Raw genomic sequence first — 27446 nt, 5'->3', positions numbered from 1 at the left:
TCGTATAGGTTGGAAAAGACCTTTAAGATCAGAGTCCAACCGTTAACCTAACACTACCAAGACCACCACTATACCATGTCCCTAAGCACCTCATCCAAACGTCTTTTAAATACTTCCAGGGATGGCGACTCAACCACTTCCCTGGGCAGCCTGTTCCAATGCTTGATAACCCTTTCAGTGAAGTAAAATTTCCTAATATCCAGTCTACACCTCCCCTGGCACAACTTGAGGCCATTTCCTCTCGTCCTATCACTAGTTACCTGGGAGAAGAGACCGACCCCCACCTCTCTACACCCTCCTTTCAGGTAGTTGTAGGGAGCAATAAGGTCTCCCCTCAGCCTCCTTTTCTCCAGGCTCAACAACCCCTGTTCCCTCAGCCACTCCTCACAAGACTCGTGCTCTAGACCCTTCACCAGCTTCATTGCCCTTCTCTGGACACGCTCCAGCACCTCAATGTCTCTCTTGTAGTGAGGGGCCCAAAACTGAACACACTATTTGAGGTGTGGCCTCACCAGTGCCAAGTACAGGGGGACAGCCACTTCCCTAGTCCTGCTGGCCACACTATTTCTGATACAAGCCAGGATGCCATTGGCTTTCTTGGCCACCTGGGCACACTGCTGGCTCATATTCAGCCGGCTGTCAACCAACACCCCCAGGTCCTTTTCCTCTGCACAGCTTTCCAGCCACTCTTCCCCAAGCCTGTAGTGTTGCATGGGGTTGCTGTGGCCCAAGTGCCAACCTGGCACTTGGCCTTATTGAACCCCATACAATTGACCTCGGCCCATCGATCCAGCCTGTCCAGGTCCCTCTGCAGAGCCTTCCTACCCTCAAGCAGATCAACACTCCCGCACAACTTGGTGTCATCTGCAAACTTACTGAGGGTACACTCGATCCCTTCGTCCAGATCATTGATAAAGATATTAAACAGGACTGGCCCCAACACAGAGCCCTGGGGGACACCGCTTGTGACCGGCCGCCCACTGGAGTAAACTCCATTCACCACCACGCTTTGGGCCCGGCCATCCAGCCAGCTTTTTACCCAGTGAAGAGTACACTCGTCCAAGCCAGGAGCAGCCAGTTTCTCCAGGAGAATGCTGTGGGAAATGGTGTCAAAGGCTTTACTGAAGTCAAGACAGACAACATCCACGGCCCTTTCCCTCATCCACTAGGCGGGTCACCTTGTCATAGAAGGAGATCAGGTTGGTCAAGCAGGACCTGCCTTTCCTGAACCCATGCTGGCTGGGCTTGATCCCTTGGTTATCCTCTACATGCCGTGTGATGGCACTCAGGATGATCTGCTCCATCAGCTTCCCCGGTACCGAGGTCAGGCTGACAGGCCTGTAGTTCCCCGGGTCCTCCTTCCGGCCCTTCTTGAAGATGGGCGTCACATTTGCTAATCTCCAGTCAACTGGGACCTCCCCAGTTAGCCAGGACTGCTGGTAGATGATGGAAAGGGGCTTGGTGAGCACTCCTGCCAGTTCCTTCAGTACTCTCGGGTCGATCTCATCAGGCCCCATAGACTTGTGAGTGTCTAAGTGGTGCAGCAGGTCACTAACCATTTCCCCCTGGATTACGGGGGCTCCATTCTGGTCCCCGTCCCTATCTTCCGACTCCGGGGGCTGGGTACCCAGAGAACAATTGGCCCTGCTATTAAAGACTGAGGCAAAGAAGGCATTAAGTACCTCAGCCTTTTCCTCATCCTTGGTCACTGTGTTCCCTCCCCCATCTACTAAGGGCTGGAGATTCTCCTTAGCTCTCCTTTTGCTGCTAATGTATTTGAAGAAGTATTTTGTGTTGTCTTTTACAGCAGTAGCCAGATTGAGCTCTAGCTCAGCTTTGGCCCTTCTAATTTTCTCCCTGCACAGCCTTGCTACACCTTTGTAGTCCTCCTGAGTTGCCTGCCCCTTCTTCCAGAGGTCATAGACTCTCCTCTTTTTCCTGAGTTCGAGCCAGAGCTCTCTAGTCAGCCAGGCTGGTTGTCTTCCCCGCCGGCCCGTCTTTCGGCACCTGGGGTCAGCCTGCTCTTGTGCCTTTAGGACTTCCTCCTTAAAGAACGTCCAGCCTTCCTGGACTCCTTTGCCCTTTAGGGCTGCCTCCCAGGGACTCTGTCGACCAGTCTCCTAAACAGGCCGAAGTCTGCCCTCCGGAAGTCTAAGGTGGCAGTTCTGCTGACCCCCCTCGCCGCTTCTCCACGTATCAAAAACTCTATCATTTCGTGATCACTCTGCCCAAGTCGGCCTCCAACCATCACACGGCTCACAAATCCTTCTCTGTTCATGAATAAGAGGTCCAGCGGGGCACCTTCCCTAGTTGGCTCCCTCACCAGCTGTGTCAGGCAGTTATCTGCCACACACTCCAGGAACCTCCTAGGCTGCTTCCTCTCTGCTGTATTGTATTTCCAGCAGACATCCAGTAGCTTGAAGTCCCCCACAAGAACAAGGGCTAGCGATCATATCACTAGAGAAAGCATCTTCCCTCCGCTGCATTGACAGAATAAGTCAATGGAAAACCTGAGCACGAGCTGAAATTCACCTAGTCCTGTATATCTGATCACTGAACAACCCAGTCTTATAGGCCTGAGATGAAAGAATACTCCTCACATGACATTCATAAAACTTTCAGCACTCACACAACAGGATACCTCAATAAGATACCATATTCAGTGCTAGTTTTCAGGCAGGAGTATGATAGGAAAGCATGGCAGAAAAAACCAAAGCAAAACAAAAAACCCCACATTTACTCCAGAAACAGCACCAAAAAGCAGTCTCTAGACCCAATTCTTTAGATCATCAACCCAGAAAGCCTAGTATAAAGAAGAAAAAAAAAAATTAGACATGCACTACTACTACTGCTACTAACAGATCAAATCCCTTCCTACAGTTTTTGCAATTGTACATCATACCAGTGTTTAAAGATTTGTGCAACCAAAGCATTACCTTGTGATATCATCAAAAACTCCATAACCACTCTTCTTATCCATTGTCCACTGTCCAATGAACATACTGGGAGAGGAAGAGGTCAGCTTTCCACTGCGTAGCAGACCATGCCCATGACGCATGTTATCCTGAAAACACCCTTCATACACCTCACCAGTAGCATAGCTATAATGAAAAAGAAAGTAAGTAAGATTCCTATAATCTACTTTGCTGTTGGGGGTAGGGAGGGGGGTGGTTGTGGTTGGTTTTGGGTTTTTTTTTGTTGGTTCCTCCCCCCACCCCAAACAGATAGACCCTCTCTTTTTCCTTCTAGGGATTACATTACAGCCACACCAAGCAGGAACTATAGTAAAAGTATATTTGGGATAAAAGTGAGCCTTTAGTACAAGTCTTTTGATGCTTTGTTGTTTTAAAGCCATTCTCTCCCCAACAAGCAAGGCCACAGAGGTTACATTTATCTCTCAGGAGAAAAAAATCCTATATTATTGAAAGGTGGTAGCAACATTAGAATAGATATTAACAACAGAACAGTGCACAAGTATGCACTGTGAGCAATCTACCAAAAGCAAAGCAGAAAATAAGCCAAGCTAACTATAATCGCAAGTGTGAAATGTAACAAGAAAACTACATACAGAGGCTCGGTAAGCAGTGTGCCAGAGCATCAGCCCTGCTCTCCCTTCTGCAATGACAGCAACACAAGTGCTACATGTTACCTGTAGACTCCATGCCCACACATTTTGCCTTCCTTCCAGTACCCCACGTAACGGTCATCCTTATTCAATACTTTGTTTGGCACTCTGTATTCACCATACCTGTCAATGCACGGAAATGGAACACAAGCAGCTATAATGCTTGTGATTTATTTCGTTAAACATATATATATGTGTGTATATATATATATGTTTATATATTTCATTATAACAGTTCATATATAACATGTTTATGTATTTCATTATGACATATAAACTATAACATTTCATTAAAACCAGGAACAGATACATATCAGACCCATTCTAAAATCAGAATGCTCTATATCATTTTTAGCACATCTCTTCAACTATAGCAGTTACAGATTACTTTTTAAAATTATTTTTCTGAAGAGAAAGCAGGAATTCCAGCATCACTAGGTCAGTTTAGTCTGTACTGCTTTTCTCCTGTTTGATTGTGGCATGTTATAACTATTCCCCTCTCTACCACACTGCAGCATTTTCCTCAGCTTTCTAAAGGCCACAAGTCTTCTCACGTCCTAAGACTGCTTCTACCTTTGTTGTCTTCTTCAGGTCTTGATAATTCAAGCACATCTTTATTCCAGGGAAAGATTAGAACATATACTGCTACAGAAAATATTTTTTAAAAAAAAGATGCTAGCTTCCAATTATGCTCAAACGGTGGCACACAGTTGTTCACAATTTCAGTATGCCTGAAAAGAATGACACACAACTTTTATTTTATTGATTTTAATCTTCTGGAGGAGATTAAAATCCAGTTATGAAGGTTCTCCTGAGAGCATGTCTACCCCAACAAGACATTACTATTGTTAAGTGTTGAGACTATAGCATGCATGCTGAAATACAAATACATGCATTTGATAATCCTAGCAATTACAGCTAACTACCAATCCATTTATTTCTGGTGGGGATTTGTTTGCAATATTTCCATCTCCAACAACACTAAAATCACCAGGGTTAGTTACACTTACTATTAGTTACAAACCTCTAATGACCAAAGCTCTAATCTGGTTTTACAGTTTGACATTATACCAATAGCTAAGGTGCATTTTAAAAAGCTGTCTGCAACCAGACCACATTTCAATTTCCCCTCCAACTCAATACTTTGAAAATACATCTGGAAGCCAATAGGACTCCTCACATATTTTTAATCCTGCCCAGTATGTCTGTATGTCTATGAGTATGTCTGCTCACAAGATTCATATAAAAATGCCTTTGGAAAGAAGTTAACCTCTTAGCCTCAATAGTGCCCTAAGAAGACTCTTAGCAATGAAATCCATAGATTAATTCAAAGCTGTGTAATAAATTATTAAGTTACTTTCAAGTGGTATTATTTGTTTCACCAGATAACTTGACAATGTCTAGGACTTCTGTTCATCGTATTTTCAAACTCCTCTGTGCTAGTTATCTAAATCATCAGGAACACATACTCTCATTAGTTTTGTTTTCATCACCCAAACCCTGAAGTCACGATTCTAGATGTAGTTGCCTCCTTCCTGAATTATTAAACCCTTACTCTACCGGAAATACAGCAAGGAAAACATTAGAGAAGATGCATCACAACATTGTATGAAAGGCATTGCATTTTCTAGAAGGATAAAAAAAAAAAAGAATACCAGAACTTTTGAAAGAATATTGCAACACAAAGTTAGTAGTTACCTATACAGCAGAAAGTTGACTGCAGACTTTTCAATTGGCTTCCTCTGCTTAAGAGTTTACACCCACCCACCCATTCTTTCTCCTCAGCTGTTTTACCATTTCCTTCCTCCATCCTACAGCTGATTACTCCAATTAGTTTCAGTTTTTATGAAAGAGCAAGTTTTTAATCACGCAGTTGCAGAGTCTGTTGTGAAGACAACTAGCATACCTCTGGATAAATGAGAGATTATTTATGTATCAACATATAGATATATCTTGTTAACATACATAACCCTGAGTCAGTAAGATTCACTGCAAAACCTTTAATTAAAAGGTTTTTGTTATTATCTCCTACAACAAAAGGTATTTCTTGCCCTCTGGCTCTACAAGTACTGAGAGGATCTTACCCATCCTCCAGGCCAGTCCGGAAAGTCCCAGAGTACATTCTTCCATCTGCCCACTTTAGGATCCCTCTGGAAAAAATACAGAGCCATACACATGTATAAGATAATCAGTTCACTTTGCACTTCCCAAATAACTTCTGTGAGTGAGCATACTTATTGATACAGCAACCACCCCATTTTGATTTCAGCTGTTACATTCAAATGCTTTTACCTGCCATGGGGTTTTCCCGAAAGCCATCTCCCATCATAAACAGCATCCTTAAATCGAGGGTCCTTATAGAAGGTGTATTTGGCACTGCGAGAAATAGGAGGTTCCTGTCTTGGCACATTCCCACCAGCTCCATATAGAATTAAGTCAGAAGTCCCCTTAAGGGCCTGATCCACTGCTTGGCTTATTGCCCTCAGCCACTTGGTCTGAAACAGAAAGTGTTTCATCACAGAATTTAGCTAACATCTGTCTTTGCATTGAATCTCACCTTTACAGCAACTACAATAATCTCCTTTGCACTCCTCAGTACAGTGTTGTAAATTGGAGCACCGCTACAGTCAAGCACTGTGTACAGTCAACCTGCATACCAAGCTGTAGGAAGACTTCATTCTTGGTGAATACTTAGGCAATACTTCTCCCTATTTGGTTTCACAGTAGGAGAGAAAAACTCATTCATATCACTGAAGCCATGCAAAATTTGTAGATATGCCTACCTTTTCCTGTGGTGTTGAAGAAACAAGAACAAACTGTTCTTCTGGTGTTGTAATCTTCAATCCATTCCTACATGGGGCAGGGGGGAAAGTATTTTAATCTAGTGAAATTTCATCCTGAAAAAGGCAACGTTTCTTAGAGCATGAATATTGTATCTTTCCTCCCCCACCCCAGCTAGCATTCACTTTAATATTAAGTCAGCAGTGAAAAGAAGCAGCAGGGAAGACTACTCGCTTTCCTCGTGACTACTGTATTCTTTCTGATGTTTATACGACTTTTTTTTTTAAGACATAGAAATACAGTAAGTTGTCTGAAACAAGAAAGAGGGGTAGACATGATTGCATCCAGCCTATTCCTCTCCTAGTTCACATTAACTGGTTACAAAATGCTCATTCTCCCTCCCAAGATATCTGACTATTTCAGCATCACAAGCAAGAATACTCACACATTACCAGCTTCTTCTGAAAGAGCTTCTACCCACAGCGTGGACAAGGGAAAAATATGGTGCGTTGAGAACTGTAGGCAAGAAAAAGGGAAGTTTCAGCATGGACTGATCCATTACTCCTGCCCCATGCTTTTTCTGAACAGGTTTTTTTCCTTTCTTTGAGGACTAGGGAAAACTGAGCATTACTAAGCAAAACTGAGCAAGGCTCCTTATATGCACCTTGCTCCAAGAAAGAGCCAACAGAAATCAAACATTTAAAAAAAATAGTACAAAATTTCAAATTTATTTGTAAACATATTTAAAAAAAAAAATCACTTTTAAGTGTTCAAGAAACATTGCAGTGAACGGTGCAAAAACTTATCTTCACTATATGAAAAATATGTCATGTTGTTCGAAGCAGAGAAAAGGTTTTGTTCCTGGATACAAGCTGGCTTACCTGAGCATGTACCAGAGCATCGTTAAAGAGGATGAACCAGTTCACAGAGAATCTTCCAGCATGCTGTAGGGACAACCCCCGATTGCTGCTTTCACAGATTAAACGACGCTCTGGCTTCCGCAAGGAATCCTACAGGTAGGGTTAGGAACAAAGTTACAGAAGCTTACTTCCAACTGATTGTGACTTAAGGTCAGTGCTATTTGTCTTTCATAGTAAAGGCCCAACCTTTCTAAAGTTAAGAGTACTACAGCAACACAAATTAGAAAAATGAGAAGTGCAACTGGGACAGTAGCATCACTAATATACACAGGGTATAATGCTAGCAGCAAGAGATTCAAGCTCCTAACGGACTGACAGTTGTCATTATACCGTCATTTTCCCAGGAAAGGTCTTCCAGAAGCCAAGCGTGTATTCTGCTTCTTTCCTTTTTCTGCCAAGATGGACAGCAAGGCTCTCATAACAAGAACTAGAATCCTGTAGCTTCTGGTATTCTGGAGATGCCTATAGGGCACAAAGTAAGACAGACCTGAGAGTGTTTCTGAACACCTGTGCCAAAAACACTAACCAAGGTGCAATGCAACTGCTCATTTTATTAAATCAGCACCAAATGTATGGCAATTGGTCTGGTTAATAAGGTAACAGTGGAGGCTAAGTTATTTTCTTGGTCGCATGTTCTGTTGGTGTGCTGGGAGTTTTTAAAATAACAAAAGTGCCATGAATATTAAGAGGAGAATGATTAATATACAATTACATGATCTACCTTCTTGCAGCTTAACAAGCTGTAGCAGAAGTAGTGCTAATAATTGCAGGAGTAATACTTTAAATTACTATATTGGGATAAATGTACAAGTAGTTATTGTTCCTGTTTAGTCATCTTTTATTTCAAAAGAATGCAATTATATACATCTAATGGGTGGTAAAAGTCTACCTAATATAGATGCAGTATTTTTAGATTATTACAGCCAAGGATAGCTACAGTAGTGATGCCAGACAGAACCGAAAAGCAACAGGCAAACATCAAGATAATATGTTTGCAATTAAGAGCTCAGGCACACAAACAAGTTCTGGCAGGGTAACAAGTTTCTACCTGTCATATGATCTGTGCAGGTGTGGTGTAAGATTGCACAAATAAATGTGCATCTTCCCTGCAGCGAATACAAGTCCAAGGTAGCTTCTCTGAGGACTAAGCTATTTCTAATTACCTGGCATTTGCTTCACACAGTTACTTCCAAGCCGTAAGTTTCATGTTTATATTTATTCAGATATAGATAGCAAAGCCAGCTTACCACTTCAAAACATGTGGCAAGCTTTAGCAAAGTTCTAGCATAATTATGAAGTCGTCCAAATGGCATGAAAAACAGAGCATTCAGAACTTCCACTAGCTGGAGGTTTTCCTCATTCTTCTCACACAGTTTCTGTAACAGCTCCTGGTTTTTACTCAAGAAGTCTCTAAATGATGGAACCGTTGGGGAACAGAGGGAGGAGAGAACAAAAAAGACAGCAAGACATCAGTAATGTTTTATATAAATGAGCTCAGAATGCCCCTTTTTGGATTATCATAAACCAATAAAAGATATGAAGGCAAATGCATGCTGTTTATTAATCTATTCCCAATTTAGCTTAAGGAAGTACAGTAATACAGACATGTAGCTCTCAACAACTGCAACACAGGACTTTTTTTACTTCTACTCTCACATGCTCAGACATTAAACTGGTTGAAGAAAGTTGACTAAGTTGCCCCACTTGGAGAGTAACTAATCACCTTTTTCCCCTTTAACACTTGATTAGTAAAAGAGCTAACAGGTGGAATGAATTCCCCATTACTGTTAGAGTAGTAAGTTTCTAACACTGTTGATTCATACAAGAAGGCCTGAAAGAATCTTAACTTTGCTCCAGTGGACTTCCCTAAATATATCCAAATAATCTCTTCCCCACCCCTGCTGTTCAAGGCAACTGACCAGTTTTTCCCCTAACTAGAAAAATTACATCCTACCTCAAAGAAAGGCAGGAAATCTGTTCAATCCTCAGTCTGATTTCCAAGAGGGAGAACTAATCTAGTTCAGAGAAGAAGAGGGAAATGATTCTGAAGACAATGCATTAGCACACAAAACCAGGATTTCTTCATTAAAAGGAAAACAAACCTACTTTTCCCTCTCCTTCACCATATCTGTGTGCACACGTGTGCTGGCATATATGACACATCTGCATTAAACCACATCCATCTGGAAAGCATTTAAACCACAAGCTGCAAGAATCAGGTGAGGCTGAGAAAGCAGGCCCCAGAGACAGCAAAACAGATCAGAGAATTGTACAGCAGGGTCCCTAAGAATTCTACATGATTAGTAAGATGCCATTTCACACATCAAAATAACATACCTTGTCTAGGTCTGCTAATGATATTTAAGAACTCTCTTGTTCAACAAGCCTCAGGAATAAAGTCTTCTTTAGAGAGAAGACCATATTTCTAAATTTTAAATTTAACCATCTGGATGGCTTGCATTTTTAAAGTGCTTCAAGATCCTCATATGGAGGTGTCTCTGTAGAAAAGTGTCAAATAATAACAGATTCATAACACTGAGTACAGCTCATCTACTCTTTCAGAGGAAATGCTCAAAAACCTGCCAACAATGGAGACTTCTATTGAAGCTAGCACTTTTTTTAAAGTTGGGACTACTTATGCATTCATATTGCAGAATATCCATAAAAGACAGGCTGATATTGTTAACCAGTGACTTAAGACAGCATCCCTTGGGGAGGGGGCAGGGGGAAAATCCATCATTGTCAGAGATATTCTTGACTTCCTTTTGCAAGTAGCAGGACAAAACTTCTAAGAGATCTCCTCCCTGAAGTTTCAGAACCTGAAAAAGTGTTATTCACCTAATGAGACCCTGGTTGCAGTAGGAGAAGCTGCGACACCTGACAGTGACAACTGATGTGAAGAATTCAGCACAGGTAATTTCAGCATCCAGAACTTTTCAGTACTAATTATCAATAAGATTATACTTGAACTAAGATTTCCTGTAAGTCACCCTAAAAATCTTAACCAATGCAGAAAGATTCTGTGTCTCTCTGCAGTGGGATTTTGTATTTAGTCTTTGGCACTGGTCCTCAGGTACAGAAGATTCATTGCATTAGGTATCCTGGTGTTTCAAAACTTCCAATACCATCATTTATGCTACATTCAAAGTGCTCCATAAACCGCTGTAACAGAATTACTCCCAGATTACAGAATTTAGGAAGGAAGGAAGGAAAGCTGGCAATTCTTCAGACGAGTTAAAAAATACCCTCATTGCAACAACTTCTTCACAGCACAGTGTCATTACTTTATTTCCTAGACAAAAATACTATTGAACTGAGAAAAAAGGTTACTTTATGATCTATAAACTTCAAATATACTGTCTTAGGCCTTAAGGTACAATTCCTTCCTCATATTTAAGAGCATCTAATGCATGAAATAGAGTAAAGCAACCTTGAGAGGCAGAGAAGATAGACATGCAGAAATGTTGTTATTTTTGCATAATTTTAAAGCGCTTCCATAAACTTAGAGAATTCAAATGAAAGTCAATGCACATTATCTACTCTTACTAATTCTTAAAGAAAAGTCTGCTGTTCTGTATTTTCTCAACAGCAACATTTGAAAGAATAAAATACTAACAAACACTGAATAGATGATGAAAATTTAACCTCAAGACTAAGCTTTCAAAAAAAATCAGTATCTGAAGTCTATTTACATTTCTTTCAAGGAATTTAACAATAATTTATGCTTTTTTCCTCCTATCTCTAGCTTCAAGATAAAGTAACTGAACTCATTCAGCAGAATTTTAACCTAAGTTTTTATCACAGTTGAGAGGAAGTAACTTTTTCTTCATATGATGGAAAAGGAATTAGTGTACTCAAGCAAGCTGAGACTAAGTCTCTGCATGCTCATTACTACACACATACACGCACAATTCTCTAAAGTACAGTTCTTTGCTAGTTGATCAAAAACTCCAGAAAATGGTAAGTTTGCTTACATTGCTGGCTTTGCAAGGAGCATAAATCCTCCCATTACGAGGAAGTTTGTTACTGAAGTACAATACCTAAAATGAAAGGGGAAGAAAAAAAGCTTCAGTTACAAAGTAAGAACATCCCTGGAAATAGCAACTGTTTTAATTTCCAACAGTTTACCAATTAGATCTGTAATATCTTTTACTATACAAGTAATCTAAGTACTTGAGAAAATATTAAACAGTGAAGCACTCAATGTTACTGGAACACTTAGTATTCACTTTCCACATGGAGGACAGAACATGCATTACTATTCCACACTTCTGCTGCCATTAGCACAATACAGAGGACTTATTTTGCAAACAAAACTTGAATTTTTTTTGTTTTTCCCAAATTTGGGCATGTGCAGAATAGGCCATCTGTTTCAACAGTATCATACTGCTAGCTTCTAATTACAATCAAGATGGAAATTTCCAAGATGGGAATTTCTCTTTTTCTGCTATTCAACATTCTATCTTTCACTTCTCCCCTACCAAAAACAGAAAACCATTTTTAAAAAAAAACACCTTTCTCCAAGGGAAGAGGTCTCAGCTTAGCCCAATTAACAGACAATACTTATGTTGCCTGATGGATCCTTGGAAGATGCTCAAGGCACTATGCTGAGGAGCATGCATAGGTTCTGATGCCATACACAGAAAAATGTGTAAAGCATTAGAAAGCAAAGGGGGAGAGCAGAAGACAGGCAGTAATGACGAGAACAGAAATTAGGTATTTCTGTCTTTGACAGAGATGAAAAAGAAATTAAGAAAACCTTCTAATCTGAGTAATGAGAACCAATTCTGGAAATCCAGATTACAAGAAAAACTGAAGTCAAAGACTAAGTAAAAAAGGGAGAAAATACATATTTACAATTATGAACAGCCCATTTGATAAACAGAGGAGAAAGCTTTTTTTAGGGCGATATGGTGTAAGTTTATCACTGCCCCAGTAAAAGTGGCAACTGTTGTGCTTGTGTTAGAAAAAAGTGCAACTAGCTGCACGTTCAAAGTGCTACTGCATAACAGCGAAAGTTGATCTTGAAATTTTGTCCCATTAGAGACTTTCAGATGTCTGGTAACCAAGACTACATTCAGAGAGGACATTTTTAGACTCTCCCCTCTGTCAAGCCAGTATTTTTCACAAAAGCCTGAAGGTATTAAGTATGAGGAGACTTCTGCTACATTTGGATGAAATTATCCAGCAACTACAAAAGTTATTGAGGAGAAAGACAGCAAACAGCATCACTGCATAGACTTACTCTCTCAAAAGCATTAAGCTAATAAAAATAACCAGGATAATTCAGACTTAATTCTGAGCACTAAAGCAGCTCTGTCTTTTGGGTGAAAGGTGTAATGCTAGCTATTGAGTGGATTATCAGGACAGAAGAATCATTCTTCTAGGAGACAATTTTTAGTTAATTACTATTGAAGAGGCATTTTGTAACTACAATAAACCCCCAAAGGTAGCTTTACTTAGAGTTACCATGGCTAGGCTACTATTACATTATATTACAAGATCCTTACTATTAAGTAACAAACATGTCGCATTTTAACAGGTATATATGCAGCACCCAAAGTGGAGTTTGTATGTAGAGTTTTACATTAGGGAAGCTGAAGCTGTGCAGTGTGCTCCACTGGTGAAGACTTTGAAATATATAGCTCACTACAAAATGAATTAGTTCGTGTAAAACTCTCCATGCATTTTAAATTGCAAGAATACAATTTGCACAACAGTTATGTATGTAGCTTTCCTTATGATCTACTCTCCCCTAAACTCAGGGCTTGTTGTGGTCAGTAGATTAAGCCTGCAGAGACTCAAGATGAGAGGGAATTGGATACTTGCTCCGTGTAACTATCCAAAAAGAGACTGGAATGCTTCAGGATGGCCAAGCTCCTGGCTTCTTTTACTCCATGAAGAAAGCTACTTAAAGAAGCTCCGTGTTGACCGATGAGATAGCATAGCTTGCTGAACCTGCTTGCCATTTCCTGCAACAACTGGATTGTATTTGCATTGCCCAAATTATCTGTAACAGACCAGAGAGCAATTTAGCTTACCTTATGAAAGAGTAGGACCCATTAATAAAGAGAATTAGCAGAATGTGGTGTTTAGGTGTTTTATCAATTTCACCTCATGGCTACGTTATCCAGTATCAGGAATTCAACAAATTTAGACTAAATACAGTTCAAATAATTAAGTTATTTCAGGTGAAACAGTCAGGAAAAGTGCAAATACTAATAACATAATGTAGATGTCAAAATGCAGCTATATTTCACCAGTTCATCCGAACAGTGGATAAGAGTAAGACTTTAGCTTTATCTTAAAAATATATAATTATTTTTAAATTTCGCACAAATAAATTTGTTGTGGAACGTAAGGGAAATAATATCAAAGAAAATATTAAATTAAGTTCTTACCTAAACCTAAAAGAGGTCTAAGAACCTGAGATTTGATCTCACTCAGTTTGAAATAAAACCTTCTCTCAGTAGAGGCCAACTCATGCAAACTGGCAATATATCCCATTACGTTTTTGTCAACTAAGACCAAACAGTTGTCACCACCAGCTATCACATTGCTTATGTACCCTATCTGAAAGATGAAAAAGAGAAAAGAAAAAGCAGCAGCTTTAATATTTTTCTTTTTACACTCCAATTTAAAAATAGGGCGATGCAGAATAAAGCATATCTTTAAAAGCACCAAGTGACAATAAGTATTAATTACCTACAGTGACAAACAATCCATTCAATATTGGCTTAATACAAGAATGATAAAACTAGAAGAAACATTTATAGTCAATGCTGTTCATTCTCCTGGTGCTGGCAGAGCATAAAAGACAATAGACAGACCACTTTTAAGGTGACTCATACAACCATTCCATGTTTAAGAGATAGTGACCTTAAGTTTAGTTGCTTTTAGTATTGCAATATACTTCACACTTATAGCAAAAATGTTCATATTAAATAGTATCATTATATCAGCTATTTCTCCTATTAATTAGGAAGTGAGAATAACAAGGCTTTAATATTACGACTGTGCTCTGAACTATAGTCCTTTCTGGACCTGAAAGATGTCAATTTCTTGATAAGAGTAATATTACAGTATCAATAAACTGGACTAATACTAATAACTACACTAACACCACAAGTGGTATTAGTTGTAGGTATTTGCTGTCCACAGGAGTTGGAACCAAAATTCTTCTCCAAGTGCCACGGATGCATTGTGGCTCCTCACTAATTCTAGTTCACATGCAATACCACATAGTAATTCAGTGTTTGAGCTCTACTTCTATTTCCTTTGTTGTTAAATAGAGGATTCCTTAGAAACATTGAGCCAGAGTTGTTCAACAAGCAACCCACAGGCCAATTCTGATATGCGAGAACCTACAAGTCACCCTACAAGAGAAGAGAAGAGAATGACTAGCAACGATCTTATCGAAGGAATACAAGTATGTGTGTGTCTGCACGCACATACACATGTGCACATGCATGCACACACACGCATATGCATGCACACACACGCATATGCATGCACACACACGCATATGCATGCACACACACGCATATGCATGGATGCAGTGTCTCAATCCCTGTTTCTCCTTCAAAACCCCTCTCCAACTGCTATTCTGCTCAATCTAGGGAAGTAGCAATGAGACCCAGAAGAGCTGAGACAAAGAGCGTGCTTTCTACCCTCACCATCTCCTTTTTGTTACCTTAAACTCAGGTTTGTCTGAAATCATACAAACAACTTGGAAGAGGATGTGCAGTCAAGAGTACACACTCCCCCACCTCATGCCAACTTCAAAGCAGATAAGAGATTCAGCCTGATGAAGAAAATTGCACAGGGGCACCTTCTCTCTCCCATAAACATGCAAATGCACATTTTGGTGCCTTTGCTCCGTTCCCCCTTTACACCCATGAGAAAGGGAGGGGGAGGGAAGGAGATGGTGCAGAACTCAGGGGGACCTTCTGCCCACTCACAAACAAGATGCATAGGAAGCAAAAAGGAATAGAGCAGGCAGTGCCCTCAATCACTTGAGAAACAACAGGAAAATGAAGAGCAATAGCAGCAAAGAATAAACACATGAAGACTGTGGTGAAAACAGGGCACAATATAAGGGCACACTTCTGCAAAAATGCATACATGGAAGGAAATGGATTAGACACACTGGAAACACCTCCTTGTCCCTCAAACAGAAGGAAAGACCAAGAAACAGGCAGGGAAGAGAACAATATTAATTAGCCATCCTCTCTGCCCTCTGTAAGCTGTGCTGCTGATTTGACTGCTAGGAACCAGTTACTTGACTTAAGACCCTTAAAGCTAGTTGAACAACCAGCGCTGTGCTATTTCCACAAAAGCATCAGCATGATTTGCACTAACTTAAAGGAAATACCACTCACCTTACTACAGGATAGTAACAAAACTGGACTCTTAGTACAGTTATTTTCATAAAAATTATTTTCTGTTGTCGTCTCCTGGCCACTGTAATATAATCCAGGTTGGAAGTCTTGCTCATCTGCTAAGAAGAGGGAATAATCTAGTCCTGCTGCTGTACTCCAAACACCATCACCACACACCTGAAATTCACAAGGAAGGAAAAGACATTAGAAATCATCACCTGAAGCTGGAAGGAGAGGAGAGTACTTGACTCTTCTAGCCACACATGCACATAATACACCTGCCAAGAAAAAGTATTGCAATAACTAGTAGTTTTTCAACTTCAGTGTCTCATAACAAACACATTTCTTGCATGTATACTGAAAATTATCTTTCTTTCCAGCCTTCTTTCTAATGGCTGAGTTTTTGCCTTTAAATTATAAATCAGTTTTATTTTTAAATGGGCATCAGGTGAGCCTGATTAAAGTTGGGACACCATTCTCCCCTCTACATTTAACTGGGAAATCTATAAATTTGGGACAGTTAACACGCTGTACATTAATTTGCATAAAGCCTAAGCAGGAAGACTCTGCAGCTACTTTTCCACCAAGACAAGCACCAGAAAACATAGGCAAGGGTCTGGTCTAACCCAAAAATCATTAGTCGGCTATTCACTCAATGTGATGAAAAGTTCAAAACAAACAGAAAACCCACTGCCAAAACAGCTCTGGAAATACAAAAATGAACAACAAATATAGTCATGCTCTAGCAAAGCTAAAAATGCTAGAAGAATGTTTAAAATAAAAACAGTGTTCCGAGGTATTTAAAAGTTTCAGCACTGCAACATTGATATCAGAAAAACCAAATACAAGGTAGAAGTGAAATTTGATAAGAAGATAAAACCAACCACATTTCTCAGTTTTAGAACTTGAATGTGGTCAAAAAACAGTGGAAGTCTGTATAAAGGATTTCTTGGGTAGATTTTCACAAGCTCATCTAAGGATCGTATCACAGTATAAGCCAAAGAAATCAAGGGCTCTATTAGTATATAGCACACAGATACATAAACAAGGTCAGTTTTTAGAAATTACTTTGCACTCACTTGTATGAGAAGAGACCCTAAACTGAAAGAAGAAAAACACGGAAGACAAAGTACCTTTGCGAGACGAGGGACTGTTGTTGGGGAGTTCCAGTGACCAAGCTGGCCAGAGATATTACTGCCCCATGAATATACCTGTAAGAAACATAGCTAAACATAAGAATGTAAGTTTATATACATGGACACATACTGAATTATAGTAGTACAACACATCGAGTGTGCAAAAACACACAAGTCAAGGGTATAAGATTCATGTACCAAGAAGCAATTCCCTAATTTCCACTGTCTTCCTATATTCTCAAATTGTCATCTCACATTCAGAAATGGAATACACCAAATCAAGTCATTGCAATCTTTAAACATGATGTTGTTGGTACACACAGAACTTTGTCAGAAACAGAATTAAAATTCCACACTGCTTCCAAGTTGCCTCCCACAAAATGGAAACAAAAGTTTAGAAGCAAAAGAAAAAAAAAACCTAGAAAACACTAAACATGAAAATTATGTCATAGGTAAGCAATAAATGATAACAATCACTTGTACCTGGGATTTGGCAGTGAGTGCTAAGGAATGATGGCCACCAGCAGAGAGGTGAATCACTTCTTTACCATCTAGGCTTTTCACACACAGTGGCTGGAGCCTGTCAATCCCCAGAACCCAGGGGGCGGGGCAAAGAAAAAAAGATTATCAGAGGTATTCTTAAGACAAAAATAAATTCCAAGTTTTATTTTTTCCCCAGAGCAAATTAGACAAAACAAACATACATGGAGTCTTTTGGCAATAAACCAGCTTAGTCAAAAAGGTCATGAAGGGTGAAAGTTGATGATAAACCTCACCCCAATTTGGACAAAGCTAAAACATCACCAAAACTTCTAGTGATTACAAGGGGAAAAGTCATAACTGATTGACATTCAGTAACAATACAGCATAAAACATGTTACTTGGAGGAACTTAGGTCTCAACAAAAAAAGAACAAGAACACAGTGCAAGGCAGCTGACCAAACTTGAGAATTTGAGAAAGCTGAATGCTCAAGATTTCCTAGTGACCTACTAAAAAACATTTATCAAAGAAATCTCACCTTGGCAGAACATCGCCATGTCCTAGCTGTCCTTCCTTCCCCTTTCCCCAGCTCCATACCTCTGTTCTTAGAGAGGGTAAAAGAGCATCAGCCTCGCCACTGTAGGTTGGAGTCAGAGCTACAGTCCTCATTTTTGCCCTCCCTACCTTCCGTAAGAGCCTAGGAGAAACTGAAAACAGGCCAAGAGATAGAAAAATTGCTCATCATTTTAGATAAATATATCACTCAGACTGTGTGTTACACAGTAACAGTACCATCTGAGATAACTGATCAAGACTTCTTAAAGAGCTCTTAATTAAGACTGAGAGCAAAGGCTGACAAGTAAGAACATAGGTTACTGATACACAGAAGTAACATATGTGCTAAAAGTAGACAGATCCCAACTCATTTTTACCAGCTATTAAAGGATAACAGGCATGAGAACTATACAGTTATAATGAAGCAAATGAACCAAAACACTCTATACATTAAAAAAAAGCATGTTTTGAAAGAAAATATATCCTTGCAGTGAACAAAAGTTGTGAATACTTCCTAAAACCTCCCCTCAGATCCAAGATCAATATAGAACTAAACCATGTACCCACCCATTCAGAGCAATTAACAACACTAAAATCTATGAGGCAAGAAGGTCATTAACTTTGAAGTTTGGCAGTGGGAACTGGACTATTTCTAGGTCCCTGGCTCAAAGCCAGCTCAGTACAGTAGAGATTACAGGCCACACAGATTTTTATCTGCTATACAAGCTATACGAAAGATAGTTTGCCATCATTTTGCAATAAGATGCCCAGAGTACTACAATGTGCCCACTTTGCCTTACTTTACCAATAAAGAACATTCCTAAACCTACTATGCTTTTGGTTTTCTTAGCATGCAGTATCTGCTAGTCTTCACTCCCCCCACCATCTTCAAGTACTAAGATACAGTTTATCATTCATAAACCTTTGGTAGATGATTAGATTTATGTTCAATAAATGTTTTATTTTCAGTTATAAACCTCCACATTATTATAACTTTTCCAGTCTCTTGGTTTTCCCAACATGCTTTTTTACCTTGTGACAACAAGCCAGGCAGGGAAAGTCTTCGACTCCCTCCTTCAGATTCCTCCTCTCTAATATCTACTAAACTGGAACTCTTCTTCCCCTGCATGGATTCCAGTCTGACCTGCTCTTCTCGACTGTCTTTCAGAGCTTCAGGCCCTGGGGAACCGCCACCAGATTGAGATCCTGGTTCACTTGAAGGTGTGCCATAGAAGTTCATTACTTTCTTCAGAGACAATGCTCCAGCTTCATATGTAGCAGCTACTCTCACACCAACTGCTGATGCACAAGAGGCCACCAAGCTGTTCAAGGCAGATGTGCTGGTACCTGGAGTGCCAGGAATACAAGCACCGAGTTGTTCTTCTTGAGAAGGCTAAAACCAAAGAAAAATTGAAGACTATCATACCAGACAGCACATATCAGTAGGATGATGATATACACATTCACTATTCATACTATGTGCTATACTGCACAGACATTATGAGGAAGTTTTTTATACTTAGGTGTACATCTATTCCTCAGAATCACATTTTTTTAAAGGTAGGAGCAAGCACCATTTCTACATGGTCTGGGCTTTGTCTGTTGCACTGGTCTTGTAGCTGATCCATAAGACTGTGGGTCTGGGTTTTTTTAAATACAAAAAAAGTATATTTGCAAACAAATATAAAAAGGGACTTAATTCTAGACTTATTAACAACTTCTTTGCCACCAATTAAAGTGCATTAGTGAGCATGCTGTATTTACAGAGAGATAAGTCCTCCTTTCGATATGTTAAAAGGAAAACAGTGATTCATGGATTCATTTTGCAAGGTCTATCTTAAGACCATTCTGGGCTATGTGTCCCCTTACGCTACTGTTGTATCCATATAAAGAAAGCTTAGTTAATAATCATCAAGTCACACTAGGGGCAAACTGCCTGAAGGCAATTATTAGTATCAATGCGTGATTACCTATAATAGCAATCAATTTACCCACCAAATAAGAAATAATGCACAAGATATTTGCCAAATAGACAGCAGAGTCCCATTTTCCCACCTAATACATAGTGGAAAAATAATATTAATATTATAGCTCATTTTATCCTGCCAGAAGGAAAACAGTCTTTGACTCCTCTTTTTTGTGAAAAATTAGGCTAAAGGACTGGGATTGGTCCTATTTACTTGTACTTAATTCCTATTTATAAAAGGCATGCCTAGCAATACAGAAAAGCAAACTCGATTTGTGTAGGAAAGCAAAGAGAGACAAAGGATTTTACTAATGCTGAAACTTCACGAGAGTCCTCATCTCTGCTCTTCACATGTATGCTCAATTGTGTTAAGATTCAATGAATCAATTCCAGGCTTGTTTATTCCTGGAACTGTGCAAGTGAAACAGTACTCTGGAAATATTCCAGGAACAAGGAGTTGAGAAAGGGAGCATGAAACTATGTGTTTGTCATTTCTAACGGCAGTTCTTGCATGAGTCTGAGAGGCCCACAACTGCTAGAATGCATTTGTATTAGCAAAAAGCAAAAGGAAGGACAACTGTGTTCACACAATGTTTATTTCTCTGAAGTAAGTTTCCCTCAGAATAGGACAACATAACTTGCTGAATCACCAAGTTACTGGACAGTTTACCTTTTTTTCTGCAATCAGAGGTGATAACAAAAATCAATTCTTTATTAGGCACTGTGGAATTTATCTCCCAGAACTATTGTGAAAAATTTCTTACTGTAACTATAAAAAAAATTTAAGAAATTGATATTGACACAATACTTGAAATGACAAAAGAAAAGTTCCAAATTCTGCTCTGAATTTTGCATATCAGGCCACAGAGTGGCAGTTTTTCTTGCAGATGTTACCTTTACCATAAACCATCCAGCAGGACAGTACTTACATAGGGACTGCCAGACTGCACTGCAAGATTTTGGATCCGTTTTCTGTCTAATAGCTTTTGGATTGTATCTTCTTCCCCCTACCCCAAGTAAGATTTTTTCAAAATAGTGGAAAAGGCAGTATTTTGGCAGGGAGCTGGGAACAGCTCTTGAACCTTCATATCAAGCATTTTATGATGCTTATTAAGAAATTACTTCTTTGCTGCTCTGCTATAGCATCAAAACAGTGTTGTTGAACCATTTTCCACATCACACAAAACAGAGCAGTACTTACGTATTTCCCATCCCTGTTTATAAGTTTATGCCATCCCTACATGATTAACATTAGAAGCCTTTTAGTCAACACTAACATTGCTTTTACAATCTTTACTTGCAATCTAGAATTTTTAACTGATTGAGAAATTAGACAGATTTGCAAGGGATTCATTCCACATATAGAAAAGAAAGTTTTACCTTAAAGGTAAATTAGACAAGTACCAGCTTACTGCTCCACACAAACGGGAAACCCATGCATCATAAAACAGCTAGAGAACAGGAAACTGGCTTATGTGGGTCTCGTACTGTGGACCACGAAGAGGAGAGACTATAGCACTGTCAAGGCTGCTCACATTAAAGGCTTAGAATTGAACAAGGATGGAGGACAAAAACTCTTCCACTTAAAAGCTGAGAACCATCACAGAGAAGATACACTTTGAAACACAAGGAACACCACAGCTACACTTAACAGAATTTTTAATTTATGAAGAGAGTAACATTGTCACATATACAAGAGAAGTTGTAGCAAATTAAGAGCTAGTGACTAGGTACCAACCTGCTCAGGTTCTGTGCAGATGTTTTTCTCCAGGCTCTCATTTAATGAGCGTTCTGATAAACTGATTAAGTACTCTTTCACCTCTTTTTTGTCTGGGAACAGAATATTTCCAGGACTAGAAATTCCACTGTCTTCCTGTCCATCATTGCTAGAAAGCATACTTGCTCCATCAGATTCTAAAGCAACAAGTGTATGTTCTTCCACAAGTGGTTTCTGACAGTCTTCACTTTGGCTACTTGTTACATGTTTTCCCTCTAGGGTCTCCAATGAAGGACAGAAGACATGGTTTTCCGGTTGGTTATCAGACAGCGCTATACCCAGTGGGCAACAGTGACTATCTGAAATGATTACATGATCTTCCTTGTCTGTCATGGTAATGAGGAGTTGACTGCAATGATTGCACCTCTCGGGGATAGGCTTCATTTCCTGCACAGGGAGACATTGTACCAGAGCCAGGCTGTGGAAGGCTCCGCAAGCAATCTGGAGCACAACACGTCCTGCCAGGTGCTCTACCTTCTGTGGCTTTGTCACTGGGAAAGTTGTTGTTATGAGACCGAGCTGGCAGCCACTCCCCCAAGCCCATATCTCTCTGCTTAGTGATAGTGCCAGCGTGTGTTCCTCTCCACACGCTAGCTGTAAAATCCTTACTGATAACAGAGGACTGGTTTCAGAATCAGAAATACTGATGGGTTGTGGCTCTGGCACACATGGCTGATTAGCAACTGCACACTGGCCAGCAGAATTGTTCCCCCACATGTACACCACACCACTTTCTGTCACGGCTCCATTATGGAAGCTGCCAGCTGCCACTGTAATAACATGATGCCCAAGCAAAGTATTTTCTAAGATAGGACTATTAGCACGTGACTCCTCCAGTCCTGATCTCCAGGGCAGTTTTCCGAAACTGTAGACCTCTCCGCCTGGGAGAAAACAAAACAAAACAAAACAAAACACAAAACACCTAGCATGAGTCTAATGAAGTTAAACCAATACAAAAATTTTAAGAGAGATTCAGATAAACAGATATCAATTTTTAGCTTACTTCAGGCTCAGTGAGACTATGGCTATTGATACATGAAGACTGCTGGTTGCTCTCTGCTATTGCTAAGTTCTATACCTCATGTTAACATTACCCTGTGCATGCATGCACTGCTGAACTAAGTAATGCTTTTCTGCTAGAAATTCTACTATACCCAAGTAAAGTGTATTTATTGGTCCTTTCTCTTTTAAGAACATACAACATATTAAGGACATACAACCATGCTTGAAGAGCACGACAAAGCACAGAGCTCATCTTTCCATACAGAGATCTAGCATCACCAAATTTTAATTTAAAGTTCCAAAGTCCTTTTAATTATGAAAGAAACATGTTCCAAAAAAACCACTGGAGCTCCATAACAACTCCAATAGAGGAGAGGTGCTTATAGCAGGCTCACCAATTACCTGGAATCTTTCCTTCAAAAACATCAGAGAAAAATCAAAGAAGCAACTTCCAGTTTAGTCTTTACAACTGTATGCCCATTGATCAGCACAAGTAAGGAGCAAGCTATGCAAACACTTAAAGGGACTGGCTTTTAGAAATATTTTGATTCACAGTGCCAAACTGCTCACAAACCAAGACTCACTCTAATGCATCTATTAGCTACACATTTTTCCAAAAGCACACAGAAACCAAAGCTCTTACACATAAGGAGAATGAAAGATGTCACAAGAAATGTCATTGTGAGTTAGCATGGTTCAGATTACATTACCATCTTTAAACAGGAAATCCAGAGCCATTGTTAAAAGAAAGGGTATGAAAGAAGACACTATGCATATAATTTCTATTCCAACACAGTTTTAAGTAACTTATAACTAAGGAAGAAATACTGGCAAAGTTAAAAATCTAACTGTTTAAAAGTTGTGTATGAGACACAGATAAAATGGAAAAAAAATCTAAAAGAAGAAAACTTGACAATAACTAAAGTTTGTTATTGCCTTAAATCTTTATAATTAAGATGTTTATTACCTTCTGTTAGAAGTAACCCATGATGTATTCCAAGGGCTGCCTGTAATACAGTCTTTCCACTGAGGCCTGGAAGCCTTTCTGGAGTTACCAAGCAGGAACCAGCCTTCCAAACATAGACCAGGCCTCTCTCTTTGGCTCCTTCTGCCTCTTCTGAGCTACAAAAAGATTGGAGGAAATACAGAATCAGCTTGAAGTTTTCTGTGGCTCAGTAACGCATAGTTTGCTTTCTACATATGTAGGAAAGGCTTAGTAGTTCAGGTATTAGTTTTAATTTCACAAGTCAACATATTTCATTTACAATTTGGTAATCTTAATTTAATTGTTATTTAAATGAAAAACAAGTATCTTCTATTTGAAATAATTAGCTTTCTTTTTCATTTGTACTTTACTGCCTGAAAAGCAGCTGATCTTGTCACTAGTAAACTTAAAGATACATTTATCCACAACTGATATAGCCTTTATATTATATATTGTATTTGTTGCTCACAGCAAGGAGACCAAATTAATACACGATTCTGCCATTATATGCTCAGGGAAATCGTTGCATCAGTTCTACTGACATGTAAGCAACACTGTTGCTATCTGAACAGTGAGATTTATAATGTTAACTCTTCCTCTGTTAGAAACCAGAAGGAACATTTCTGGTTTATTAGGTGTTATTCATGTTTCGTATTATTCAGCTTTTGGAAATCAAAATGCAGGAAAAACAGCCTTACAACCATGTTTTTATCAGTTACACAGAACATCAAGTGTGCTGGAAATACACATAAACACCTCAAATGACATTGCTTTAAAAGTAAGTAATTAAGCAAAGGATGTATTGTGTGCAGATTTTACCGTGAACCGATTGCTCCCATTCACAGTGTCTTCAAAACATTACACCTATAAGAGCTCATCCTTTATATACTTTCATTTCTACCTTTAGAGAGAAAAAAATGAGGTTTTGGTTGGGGTTTTTTTTTCACCTCTTAATTCTTAATGAGTTTCTCAGATTCAAATGAGCCAGTTGTTCAAATCAATTGAACCAAGGGGGAAAAAAAAAAAAAAAAAAAAAAGATCCTGAAACACAATGGAAGTATCTGGGCTTGCAGGAGTGACTGGAACTATCCAAAGCTGGTTTAACACTTCAACACGCTCCGGTTTGAATGCTCAGTCAGCAACTTCTCCCATTCAGCAGAAAGAAATTCCTCAGAACTTTGACAACAAGCACACAGTTTTAATAATTTGTGGAATCACTTGATTAAAACAAACACAAAAAGTAATTTTAAACATCAACATAGACTGACAGCATTTCAAGCTAAATTAAGAGCTTTCTTTAATTTAAAACTTTATATAGAATAGATTGTTATCCACCTGCAGGAAAAAGTAGGTTTAGCTCCTTATTTGCCAACAATCAAGTCATTTACTCCCCACATAAATCATTTCTTGCAGCTTTGCACAAACTTGGGAGTTAAATATATAAGGTAGCTAGAAAAGCTTTGATGAAATGGAAATCTTTGTCTAGAAGAAAGGGCACAAAAAAACCTAAACGTATTTCAATACTGAAGCAAACCCAGAAAAAGCTAGTCTGATATACCGCATTGTGGACAACTTACACAAGTAGCACATTCAAAAAGCCATAGGACCCTATTCATGCAGACTACTGATTTTTTTTAACTTAAAATTTTGCTAGTTGTGGTGCATAGGATGAACAATACCTTTGTACAATCTGCCTCTGAAACATTCAAGATGAAAATAACTAAGAGAAGGAATTATGTCTCTCTCCGTTCCTGTGCCCAACCCCAATCTCTCTTCTTTTTCCACATAACAGAAAAAAGGAAAAAAAAAAAATCAACAAAAAGGTGACAGTCAGGAACTCTTCTAGAATTCACATAAGTAATTTAATCCAAACAACATACATAGTATTAAAACGCAGAGTCCATATTGCATTTTAAATACATAGGACTTGTGTTTAGAACAGAAGTAAATTGAAGAGGAACCAATCGAGTAATATATAGGCCAGAAAAAAGAAGTTAGAAAAATCCAACATAGTTAGGACATTTAGCTAAAATCAAAATACAGATTTTACTCAGATGGGCAAAGCACACCAAGGAATACAACATGACAATATAGAGAGCTTTCATCAACATACTGTGCATTAAATTCAGTCCAAAGCCTGATATTTGGGCTTTTATCCATTTAATAAGTCTTCAGAGAACAGTGTAAGACAAATTTGGCCAGTCACATACCAGGATTTATTACAAGACACTAATTTTCCATCCCAAGAACATCTGACCTCTGTCAGGTATCTTAGTGGAAGAAACAAGGAGCAAAAGAATAGCCTACTGCAGGGCTATTGGTCCAGAATCAAAATTCACACATGCAGGTTACAGATATGATCTACTGTTCACCAGAGAATGTTACTTTCAACTTTCCAGCCTACAGCTATCCCTCCACAAGTTTCAACAATCAACTTAAAAAAGAAGTTGCTGTTGTAATAAGTTGAGTGTTCCAGACATAACTGAAACTAAAGCTAAGCTACTCCTCTTCTTCCCTGTAGTGTAAGTTACATAAGGAGTATGCTGATAGCACTTAATAATTTTACAGGATGATCATGAGCTGGCATATTTCAAGGAGCCTCTGTGGCTTCACCTAGCTGCTCATTCTCACCTTCTTTCCTGCGAGTCCATCTGTCAGTGGCAGCACTCCATCACCACCAAATCATTCCTCTTTCAAAAGGAACAATATAATTTCCAAAAACTGTAAAACATAAAAACCACTACTTAATTGTAAATAATGTTTAAGCCTAAAAAAACCTAAAACAAAAAAAACACCAAGAAGGAAAGCTTTAGGTCCATTTTAAATAAATAAGCACCTTCACAACACTAGAATGGTTGAAGTATTTAGTTCACTCACACTGAGTTGGCAGACAAAAGCTAAACAGCCAGACTTGTCCTACCTACTCATCTCACAATAGGTCTATTGTAAGGACAGACTGAACAAAACCTAGTTCAAAGGCAGAAATTAACATCAATCTCTCTCTATAATTCTCAGTATACCACTCAAGAAACATCAAAGCAGGGTAATTGATCCATATTGAGTCTACTATAAGATAGAATTCTATGCTCAAGCTAAATTTATAAGGTAAACAGACTTGTATGAGCAGAAAATGGTTAAGAGTTAAATTCATAACTGTATTCCTGAATCAAAGCACATATTACCATTAGAAGATACAGTTCTATTAAAGCCTGTGCAGAAATGCAGAAAGCCAATTAAGAGTTCAAAACATTTCTTCATGCAAACTGGTAGCAGAGTATCTATGAAGATATGATAAGACCACAGAAGCCAAGGAGAAAAAAGTGGCTGCTCTATTTACGCTTTTATCCTTTCAGATTTTGAATTTTGCAAATTCACCCTCACACCTTTCCATCTTCATGAAGATACCTTTGTATTACTTCTCTTGTAATAAAACAAAGCTACAGTTAATCTTTGTTTCTTATAATCTGTTTGGCTTTTTAATATTTTCAATATTCTTTCAGAATTGTAATTTTCCTTGATCTACTGCCTTAATAGATGAAGTATTCAAAATTTTAGTTACATTAATAAATGCGTGTAAATGTATTTATTCAAATAAAATGTCTCATGCATAAATTATTTAGACCCTTTTGCTTTATTATAGTTACTGTCTGATATCCACTGTAATAAAACCAGAAAATAAATTACTTATTATAATGGTCTTTTAAGACAATATATCTCCAAGAAAAGATCCAGAGTGAGTAGTCTGAAGCTCTTACATGCAGAAAATAGAAATAAAATGTGGCCAGTCTTGATTACGAGAGACAACATAGGCAAACCTGTAAATTGCATACAGAAGTT

The 27446-nt window shown here is 38.9% G+C and overlaps 1 protein-coding gene across 12 annotated transcripts in view; it reads right to left on the bottom strand.

Annotated features, from left to right (window-relative positions):
- Nucleotides 1-27446, bottom strand: part of ALS2 (alsin Rho guanine nucleotide exchange factor ALS2) — a 52117-nt gene that overhangs the window by 21335 nt on the left and 3336 nt on the right. For 7 of the 12 annotated variants that reach the window (XR_012044248.1, XR_012044245.1, XR_012044246.1 and 4 more), the window contains exons 1-22: nt 27365-27424; nt 26241-26330; nt 25289-25384; nt 23592-23746; nt 21584-22503; nt 18912-19272; nt 17863-18031; nt 17327-17423; nt 16841-16918; nt 15708-15884; nt 13728-13899; nt 13156-13336; nt 11301-11366; nt 8574-8736; nt 7657-7788; nt 7288-7416; nt 6852-6922; nt 6409-6475; nt 5918-6120; nt 5710-5775; nt 3650-3748; nt 2937-3101 (exon numbers count right to left, since the gene is read on the bottom strand). Coding sequence is in view for 8 of the 12 variants with exons in the window: in XM_072873893.1 (XP_072729994.1) it covers nt 2937-3101; nt 3650-3748; nt 5710-5775; nt 5918-6120; nt 6409-6475; nt 6852-6922; nt 7288-7416; nt 7657-7788; nt 8574-8736; nt 11301-11366; nt 13156-13336; nt 13728-13899; nt 15708-15884; nt 16841-16918; nt 17327-17423; nt 17863-18031; nt 18912-19272; nt 21584-22503; nt 23592-23746; nt 25289-25314 (3497 nt within the window). In the remaining 4 variants the exon portion in view is untranslated. Of the gene's footprint in view, nt 1-2936; nt 3102-3649; nt 3749-5709; nt 5776-5917; nt 6121-6408; nt 6476-6851; nt 6923-7287; nt 7417-7656; nt 7789-8573; nt 8737-11300; nt 11367-13155; nt 13337-13727; nt 13900-15707; nt 15885-16840; nt 16919-17326; nt 17424-17862; nt 18032-18911; nt 19273-21583; nt 22504-23591; nt 23747-24428; nt 24511-25288; nt 25385-26240; nt 26331-27364; nt 27425-27446 lie in introns of those variants that run through there. The other 5 variants (XM_072873894.1, XM_072873900.1, XM_072873895.1 and 2 more) reach the window with 3 other exon arrangements.

This window comes from Ciconia boyciana, chromosome 10 (assembly GCF_034638445.1).
Source record: "Ciconia boyciana chromosome 10, ASM3463844v1, whole genome shotgun sequence".
Taxonomy (NCBI): Eukaryota; Metazoa; Chordata; class Aves; order Ciconiiformes; family Ciconiidae; genus Ciconia; species Ciconia boyciana.
The sequence above is the reverse complement of the archived record's forward strand: the minus strand, read 5'-3'. Positions and strand labels throughout refer to the sequence as shown.